The sequence below is a fragment of the Macadamia integrifolia genome, chromosome 11, assembly GCF_013358625.1.
Source record: "Macadamia integrifolia cultivar HAES 741 chromosome 11, SCU_Mint_v3, whole genome shotgun sequence".
Classification (NCBI taxonomy): Eukaryota; Viridiplantae; Streptophyta; class Magnoliopsida; order Proteales; family Proteaceae; genus Macadamia; species Macadamia integrifolia.
The window spans coordinates 30,329,079-30,339,261 of record NC_056567.1 but is presented as its reverse complement, the minus strand read 5'-3'; the positions used below and the strand labels follow the sequence as shown (position 1 = coordinate 30,339,261).

Below are 10,183 nucleotides of genomic sequence, written 5' to 3'. Positions count from 1 at the left end.
GGGGGGGGGGCTCTGGATATGTAGTCTTCAAATATCAACCCCAAACAGAAACTAATTGATTTAAAAGGACTCTGGTAGGTTCTTAATTCCATAACATCCAACGAAGTTTTAAGTCATCTGATCAGCATGTTTTTAAGCTATGGTAAACCCAAGTCGTGGCCCACTAATAGAATTTTTTTGATGGATTAGTAAGCCATATGTACAGCTTCAGGTTCAATCAATATAGATATCCCTTCTTTAAAACATTCTGATCTGGTGCATGTTTCCGGACAGGAACCCAGTTCTGTTGTTCAATAGAGACACTGGGCAAGAAAAGAGGATTACGACATCCACAGTAAGGCTGCTGACAAGCTGAAGCTACCATGGCTAACATGTGCCATAACTAATGCCTGAACTCAACTTTCCAGTTTCTACCTCTTGAATGTGCTAGGACGGGCTGCACTAAGTTTAGACCCGGGCCCTTTAGATATGGTAAATCTTAATACCAGGCTCAACTTTCCAGCTCCTCAACTGAGCTAGGGTGCTATAGCTCACAGTTTACACTCAACTGCCTCGGGTGCAATAAATTCTTTATATAATATAAGGGATAATGTTTTCTGTGGAGGAGCGCAGCCTCTGCCACAGTCTCTCTCCTCCCCCATGTGAAATGACCTCTATATGGGCAGAGGAGAGAGAGACTGTGGGGGAATTGGTGGAGGCTGCGCTCCCCCAAAGAGAACACTCTCTCATAAGATAATTAGACTGTCTAATATACTAAACTCCATTGTTAATTTCCATTTAGACCTCAGTTGTTACGTAATTGAATTTGATCAGACCCGTAGCCTGGAAAATCTGGCCTTACTTAGGCCCAAAACATAAGCAAGCTAAGATGACCCGAGCTGAGCCTAAGACCAACCCTCCCTTCATGAAACCATGCTGAGGTGGGGAAACTCAACTTGATTCAAATCATGCACAGCCCCTGGATTTCAGACCATTTAATTTTTAAAATTAATCAAAAGTTAACTATTTCAACAAACACTACTCATTTTCGAACACTAAAGCACAGAAATTTCAAAATATCATGAGAAACAAAGAATTTACCTGGTGGGGTACCACAACATAATCTTCTATCGTCAATGTGATCCACATCTAAGCCAATAAACCAAGCTCCCAATGAAACATCCTCATTAGCATATTTGTGAAGCACATGCCTGAGAAAAATATATATACAATTGAACTGTCAAAAGCAAAACTGAATGAGGTAAACAACTTCAGATCCATATAGACATAAAGCTCTTTTATAAGTAGTCAACCCTTACTGGTTTATTGAGATATAGGTAGCTAAATCTTTTGAAATGGCATATAGCTGACCCGTAGCATGCCGAAAGTATTTGTTTCCCGCCTCACCAAATTTCCAATGCTCAGGTTCATGGTATCTAACTCCTCTGTTCCATGACAAGGGTCAGTATACAATGATTAGCATTATCCCAATCAGAAGAATCATGTCACTAGACCACTTTAAGACAGAACAGCTTACTTTTGAGCGAGGACGGGACCAGACTTCATGCATCCAATATACACCCGGGGCTTCGAGCGGTGTCTAGCTAAAGTTGCTCCAAGTGTTGCTGCAGTAATTTAAGAGAAAATCAATGAGACAAAGAACCAACAAAGACGATAAAAAGAGAACTTACTTCCACATGAACAATGGTATCATAATATTTTTGAGAGAGAGATCTTCTTAAGAACACTCTAAAGAACACTCTATGTAAGACCGTCTAAAACAATTTTCTACACTTAATCAAGAGAATATTTCCATAGGGAACTTGAGAAGAATCGATTCCCAACAAAATGGGGCACCCTTTTGTAATTCAGCCATTTTAGAAAGAGGCAAAAAAAATCCAGTTTCTGTGATGATCAAGGTTCAAAAATCCAGAATCGGGATCCAAATTGGGTCCTGGATTAGAATCAGGCTGAATCAGTAAGTAATCTTTCAGAATCGGCTGGATTCTGCGCTAACCCTAGAATCCGTACATGGATCGGCCTCAGCCAATCGACCTATCAGATTCTGATTTTTCAATCCCTGGTTACAATTTTTGGAAGGAGTTGACATACAGCCATACACCATGAGTATGCAATCAATGACAGTGTTTCTTCACGCAGCCAAACAGATTAATTAGGAGTTCCAATCATCAATTGGGATCATCCATTAGAAAACCCACTTGATGAAGGATACATCACTTGGACAACCAACAAGAAGGGTTTTCTATTTCAGTTGCTGTCATACATTTTTGCTTCTTTTTCTTTTTTCCAATTTTTTCTACAATCCAAACAATAATGTTGATGGCACAGCTACAAGGATCATCTGTATCATACCTTTTTGTGATATATATACTTATTAAGAGATATGGCAATGGTAACTGCACAGACATGCAGCCTACCAACAGGCTCAGTGGTGCAGCTCACCATGTTGAGGTAAATAGAGCTTCTCACACAATATCTCTACCATACTCAAAAACCACCACAAGGACTAAAACTGTTGCATCAGCTTAAAAACAGGATTAGAAATCCTTAATCCCATATTGACCACTATGGTATTATAGCAAAACTTGGACATCTAGGCTGCCTCTGCTAAACATTGGTACTTGAAAATCGAAATAAATGATCGCTTTCACGGCTACTGGCATAAAAAGTTGTAATGTTAATCCTTTTCTTTCCAAAAGTTCTCCCACAACAAAAAAAGAACCCCCTACGTGGACAGGAGTTTGCAAACCCATGAAAAAGGAAAGGTATATAATAAGCATTTCCTCTGTACCTATATTTACATGGACATCATCGTCAACTTTGATGTAGAAATCTGCATCCCATAAAGCAACAGCAGTAGAAAAATAGGACTTTGTCTTGGCTGATAATTCAAGGTACCCTTCAACGTGATCCTGCCACAGTATTAAATTATTAATACACAAATAAGTTATTAACCAGTAATGTCTTTTTTAGATCGACAAAAACAAGAATTCTCTGTGTGTGCTTTAGCAGCATACAATAACAATGAAATACGAAATCCATACAGAAAGTATAAAAAGCATTACCAGCCTGAGTAAGTCTCCATGCTTTCTATCCTCTGCTTCAATAGCTTTATCCAAAATACCACCAGATGTAGCACTGAAGATGAAAATTTTAAGGGAAAAAAATAAGTTCTTCAATTGATCAAAATCAGCCTTTATGATCCTCATTATGAAAAGAATATCTATCAACGAGGATTGAGTCCAGCACAGAAGAAACATCACAATTGTACACACATGATCAAGATACTTTATCAATTCCTAGTGGCTAGCAACCACCTTTATCTTCCCCCTACCCCAACAGAATAAAGATATGCATGCGAAGTTTCACCCAATTCTTCAACTTTTATACTCAAATAAATTACAAAGCATGGAAAAAAATCAAATGTTAAACAAAAAGAAATCATGTCACGTGTGTTAATTATGAGTGCAGTGAGGTTCTAATATATATAAAAAACCAATAAGATCAGGCTTTTTACTCCATTAGATCAACCATAAATCAAGGCTTTAATGAATAATTTGTCCCATGATCACATGGAAATCCTTTAAGAAAGAACTCAAAATTCTATCAAATGTCGAATAATTTGGTCTTAAGAGGCCCTTACAGCATCTTTTCTGAATTTCTGTCAACTGTAAGTGGAGGAAAAGGGCTGGCATAAGGTATCCTAAGATTGCAAGACACCTGACTTATATACTTGTGGCAGTTGACAGTTCATCAAGATGAACCATCATTGACATAAGTTATCAACATAGATAAATGCATGAGCCTAGAACCACAGCGTTCTTCCAGGGAAAGCACGTGGTACAGTCCTTTCTTCGTTGCTCCCTTCTTCCCCTTTACTGGTGCAACTAACATAAGGAAGCCCAGTGTAACGAGGGTATCATTAAAAATTTGCCTTATTACTGCTACATGAAACTTCAGATTGTGTAACCTATAAGAAATGAATTGTATTTCAGCCCTTATTTTCTTATTCTTTTATTATTATTATTATTATTGGCAAACCACCCATGAGGCCATGACACAAATTGTCATCAGGAAAGGGAGGGTGGGACTCGTCATGCCACATAATTGGTCTTGGAAAGTAAAAAATCAGGCATACACATTTTATCTAATAGAGAATCCATTGAAATTTCTAATGAACATCCACAAATCCGTGAACACAACTCTATCATTTGGCTGAATCTAAGGTAATTTATATATGCCCGTCAAATAGAAGTGCAGCCAGTTTATTTATGCAGAGTAGCCAATGAGGAAAAAAAATATAAGAAATAAAAGGAGGGGAAAAAAAAAAAAAGGAATTTCAATGAGTAACACAGAGAAGAACAAGAAAGAGAAAGTCACTCATAAATCACAACTTCAAGGAATGTCCTCTAACAAAAGATGTTACCTTGGGGGGGGGGGGGGGGGGGGGAGAATTTTCAAATTTAGGGGCATAACTAATGCACAAGAATCAATAATAGAACCTATGGGTGGTAATAGATGCATATCACTTCGGAATTGTTAGTGCAATCTTAATAAGTTCGAACTCAAAAAATTTCATGGTCAAAACATGAAAACCAAAATGGTCAAGGATTCCATGACATCTAAGGCTGAGATGCAGATGTCAGTCTAAGCACAAAATTAGGAAATGGCTCAAGTGTAGTGTTCAACTCAAATATCTATAGTGGCCTGCTTACTAATCTAGGCTTCATATGCCACAGTTTTCTCAGTAGAAGACAGTTCCGGGATGCCCTATACAGAGATTGACAAATGTCTTAACTGAGAATTTTGTTTGCAGAATGATGAGGGTCGTCTCCTTCCTGGCTTCCACATGTACTCCCAGAGGCAAACAAACAAATGACCTCATTCACTAAGTCACTATTCAAGTAATTAGGACTATATAATCTTGAATCAGTCACTTTTAAGGTTATCATTTCTCTCACCACTAAATTCCACACTATATCAAGATATAACCATAACATAGAATGCCACTTTTCCAGTCCTAATCATTGTATACATCCATGGTTCTAAATCTCTGAATTTTTAGCGAAATTTCGCAAGTTTCAATGGTTTTGACCCATCCCATGATGACCAAGTTTCATTGGTTTTGACCCACATTTCGGAAAATTTTGGAATTTTCAACCAAAATTTCTAGAAATAACCCAGAAAAAAAACAACTGGTTTCAACCAGGTTTTGGAAATTTCTACCTAAATTTTGGTTTCGACCAAACCTGGTCAAAACCCGAGATTGAGAACCATGCATACATCTAAAGCCACAATTACACTAGTGAGACAAGAATGCCATGAAGTTCAACAAAATCGAGAGATGATAACATGGAATAAGTGTATAAATAACAGAAATCAGATTTAGAAGGAATTAATCTTCCCACCTGTGACCAATAACAAAACGAACGATGATTCCCTTCTCTTCCTCCAGCCTCTTTCTTTTCTCACCTATTTCCAATTTTTTGAGAGAACCCAGTGCAATAAATCAGCTTCAAGCAAGCAACATACAGGATCATAAGAAACAAATTCAAGAGGAAAATCAGAGCAAGGAATCAGTCCACGAACCTCGTGGCATCCAAGTGGCACGAACCGAATCTCTTCGCTTCCTACTGCTAAAAGCAGTGTTAATTCCTATAACCATCAAATATTTTCTTTTTCCTGTGGCCTGAGAGACCTTTTGGTTTTCCGATATTGGAGATCCACTGAGTATAGAATCATGGGCGGCCCTTGCAGCCGCCAATTCCATCTCTAAGTTTGAAATTGTTTTATCCAGTGTTCTGCATATCATTTGTGGTTGTACATTGTAGATCAGTATAAGTATAGATTATAAAGCACCATATAAAATGCAGCTACAATAAGTCCAAGCTACTCATCAAAGAAGAAGAAAAAAAATTCACGGGGAATGGGGAGGAGAACTATCTTGGCTTACTGTAAAGCATGATGAGTCTTTGAAACTTCCCCTAGAATGTCCTTGGATTCACGATTTGTGCCCTTCTAACAAAGACGAAAAAGGAAGTAAGAAAGAAAAAACATAATCAGAATATGAAGTACTTGTCTGAGGATACAAGTCCATTCTTACATCCTTTAATACATAAAACAGAATGTTAATAGGATAAATATACTCACATATCTAGGCTCACAACCCTCTGATACTAGCTTTAGCTTTTCATCCTCGACACCATTCCTCATTAGACTTTTAGCTTTGGATGCTTCAGGTACTGCCGACATTCTATTACCAAAAAAAAAATATTGATAAATACGACATACATAAAAGACTTTTTCTTTAAAAACAGAAAAACATTTTTCAGAATAACAGAGACTAATGTAATAACTTGTCGATGGTAAACTAAGAGACAATATAGCTAAATTCAGACCAATGTGATGCATGCAATATCCAACTGCAAACAAATAATAAATAAGGAATATGGGAGGGAAAAGGAAAATGGACCATCGTGAAACACATAATTGAGTAGCTCCCAATCACATTATAGATACTATAAATATGATTACAGTATGGTCGACATATCATATATGATAGCCTTGCCACCGAGAGATTATAAACTTTAACCACATAATTGAGTAGCTCCCAAAGAAAAAAAGAGAGAGAAAGTAAATCACAGTTTTGCGCAATACGCGGATCTACCCAGAGGGCCTTCAAATGATCAAGAAAGAGGTAGGGACATTAAGATAGTTATCGTAAATATTTTATAAAAAAATATAAATAAATAAATAAATAAAAGACTGCGGTAACGAACAAATGGAAATGCAGAAAAGGGATGTCGAACAATTGGATTGACCTTAATCTGTATCTACAATATTCAAATTGAAGCACATGTTGACAGCCACATGTTGATTCCCAAACCATTGTGGAAGAAGAACTTATTGGAGTTGGGGCAGACCAGGAATCCCAATTCAGATCTATCCCAGAATTTACGGCCGATTGGACAGAATTGCAGCAGCAGAAGAAGAAGAAAGAATGAAATAAAATAAATAGGAAATCCCAGAAGGAACATGAAACAAGAGTCCAATTCAAAGTCCTGAAACCAGCATCACCCCATCAAGATTCTTGAAAATCAAATTTATATAGTGGACAACTACTTAATAAATTATTCATGAAAATCAAAACCCATATGAAACGGTACAAGAGATAATGAATCAAAACTAGTTCAGAGGACCCATAATTTTCCCCCACCGGTAAGTAGTTCAGAGGAACAATAAGATTGGGCATTCGGCATTCAGTTCAAAAGAGGCATAACTGAGATAATGAATCAAACCCAAGGAAAAAAAAAAAGGCATTAAAGAGATTAAGCAGGTGGGAATTCAAGAAACAAAGAAGAACCCCAAATGGGAAATACCTGCTAGTGAAGAGCATTCCAACAAAAAAGCTGCCGACACAAAACAATAAGGTCCATCTCCTAGACACGAAACTCCTAGAAGACGGCTCTGCTAACTTGTTCTTGAAAGACATTTCGTTCGTCCCTTCCGTCACTCAAACCACAGACTTCTCAAAGAAAACCCATCAATAATTTGAAAAAAAAAAAAAAAAAAAGAGCTCAAAACCAGTCTCAAATTCTAAGAACCATGTCCTTAGAATTCAGAAAGAAGATCAGCAACACATGAAGCTCGAGAAATGGAAATCTTGAAGCTAAAGGGGTGAAGGAACTGGTACCAGACGAGGGAAATATGAATAAGAGAGACAAGGACAGAAGGGAAAGGTTCTACTTCACTTCTCCTTTACTTTGCTTTCATTCCAGCATCTGGCTTTCTTCCTCTCCTTTGCAGGGAAGGATTCGCAGTAGTGAGAAGACCCACCAACAGCTCTGTTTTTATATCAAAATTACAAACAAGTCCTTAACAAACTCCCCATTTTTTAAATGCTTCTGTCATACTGTCACAGTTCATAACAGTTTTATAATTACATAAAAGCCCTTCAACAGTTGTAAGTTACAACACTAAAAACAAATTTAAAATGCGGTTTTATCATTCCCCACTCTTTAGTTAATGTTAATTAATTTTTTCATTAAATTAATTGGTCTGGTACTGGGACAATAGTGTAAGAGATTACTCCACTTAAATTAGGAATTAATTATCCGTTCATTAACCTACTAACTACAGACTGAGACTTGATAATCCACCTAAGAGAGGAGAGAGAAAGAGAGAAACCAAAGATTTTATTAATTTTTTTATGAAAAATTAAATAAATTAAAAGGAAAAGAGGAGAGGTTGTGCATAGTCGGTGCATGACAATTCACACAACCATTCGATGAGAGTGAGGGGGTGCATTGTAGACTTTCATCCCCTATCCAATGGTTGTGTACATGATTGTGTATTATGCACGGCCATACACAAAACCTTTTGTCATAAAAATAAAAGAAAAACATCCAAAGAATCTCCATCATATAGGTCCTTCATCTTCTCAGTGCGAGGTGATGAGCTAAGCCTATAGATTCCCGAGTTTTGTTTAGTTATGATTAGAAAGTTTAAACTTCTTTAAAATACACTAAAATATGCATAGCATCAAAGAGAAGTGAGAGACTTTTTCATAGCCAATACCACTCACCATCTTTGTGAAGCCAATCCACCAAGTTTTGGCAATCAGTCCATAACTCTATAGGTATAAATGTCCAGCGATAATAATCCACAGATTCCTTTCAATATCCCCTTTACTAAGGATTAAATTTGGTTGTTACCGGGTTGCAGAGAAGTCTTGCTGGCAGACAAAGAAATGGAATTTTTAAAGGTATTTTTGAAAATACTAAAGCTTAAGAAGGTATTGATCCCATAATTGCAAGGATTGCTATTACTTAACTGCAGCTTGGGCAGCAGCCAAATTTCTCCATTTTCTTCAACCTCGTGGGACTACTTGCAATTTCATAATCCACAAAACACAGCAATAATTTTACTATTACAAATAATAATTGCTGCCCTAACTTTCTCATTAGTGATCAAAGATGCCATCAAATAAAACTAGTGAATGAGAAATAGTTGGTAAAATAGGAGAAACTCCAGGTATGATGAAGGAGGTTGGGAAGAGCCAAAGAGGAGTTATGATTCATTAACCCATTTGGAGACATTTCTGAGGATCCATGTTTGTGAGGAGGATTTGGAAACTTTTGACATTACTCTTGGCATTCGACAAAAATTAACAAATGATGGCAAATTCACCAGGGAAGAAGTGGACCACTAATCATTCATATGTAATAACAACTCAACCTAAAAAGAGATGTCAACCAGATTGAGGGGCATTATGACATAAGGGAGAGGAGAGGAGGGATCAATAGGTAAGAATTTGGATAGTATTTATGTTAAAAGTATTAGTCATGATATTGATTCTGATTGGGATCATCCCTTTCCTCATATACTTGCTAACATCTCCTTTTATCAGATCAATCTTTCAAGATGAAAATTTACATAGTATCACTGTGGGTTCTTTTCGGTTCCATCTGATTTTGTCCTCCTTAGTTACGTCCATATGTAAAAAAATTGAATAATATAAAGTCTAATGGTACTCCTTTGAGAAGTTTCAACAAAAAATGAAGGAATTTGAAATTTACCCTAAGTTTGTATCCTCCTGACATCTGAGCATGCAGAAAAAGTTTTCCCTTAGAAACCCCTCAATAACTTCAACTCCCTCCAGATGTACTCATGTAAACCCACGAAATCTTTCATTAGGGTTTATTGCTCCTCAATGGAGATCCCCAGAATAATAGCTTGCTTGTCAACCTCCAGGGGGAGGGTACACTACCACCCTTATGCCAAATTTAAAGGGATAATGTTTAGTCCCAAAGGGTAGGGGCTGTATTAGTGTGTGAGAGGACTCCTGGAAGCATTAACAAGATAGGCATTTTCACCTTTTATGATCACGAAGGTGAGCGAGAATCATTTTGCCCACCTCTATGTTTGAACACAACCTCTATACCCTCAAAAAGAAAACATTCTCCCCAAGTTTAATCAACCCTAATTCGGAAGACAAATGGTATTTTTAGACCAAAAACGGCCTACTCCTCTCCCATTGGAAAACCAAATCAAAACCGTCTTGTGGTTTACACCTTTTCCTGTCATTTATGTTTTTTTAACTTTCAGGTCTTCGTCCCAAAATGGATACGTTTGCCTTTGTACAAGTGGCCAACATGCAAGGTACATATATATTAAGATAATC

The 10,183-nt window shown here is 37.2% G+C and overlaps 1 protein-coding gene across 2 annotated transcripts in view; it reads right to left on the bottom strand.

The window, feature by feature from the left end:
* The window catches only part of LOC122094265 (probable beta-1,3-galactosyltransferase 2), an 8,553-nt gene extending 722 nt beyond the window's left edge, over window positions 1–7,831 (bottom strand). Inside the window, exons 1-10 of one of the 2 annotated variants that reach the window (XM_042665015.1) lie at window positions 7,380–7,831; window positions 6,151–6,253; window positions 5,954–6,018; window positions 5,590–5,801; window positions 5,409–5,472; window positions 3,066–3,138; window positions 2,792–2,912; window positions 1,517–1,604; window positions 1,299–1,424; window positions 1,081–1,190 (exon numbers count right to left, since the gene is read on the bottom strand). In XM_042665015.1, coding sequence (XP_042520949.1) covers window positions 1,081–1,190; window positions 1,299–1,424; window positions 1,517–1,604; window positions 2,792–2,912; window positions 3,066–3,138; window positions 5,409–5,472; window positions 5,590–5,801; window positions 5,954–6,018; window positions 6,151–6,253; window positions 7,380–7,492 — 1,075 coding nt within the window. In that variant the 5' untranslated portion in view covers window positions 7,493–7,831. The remainder of the gene's footprint in view (window positions 1–1,080; window positions 1,191–1,298; window positions 1,425–1,516; window positions 1,605–2,791; window positions 2,913–3,065; window positions 3,139–5,408; window positions 5,473–5,589; window positions 5,802–5,953; window positions 6,019–6,150; window positions 6,254–7,379) is intronic. The other variant, XM_042665016.1, reaches the window with a different exon arrangement.
* Window positions 7,832–10,183: the final 2,352 nt, after the last annotated feature.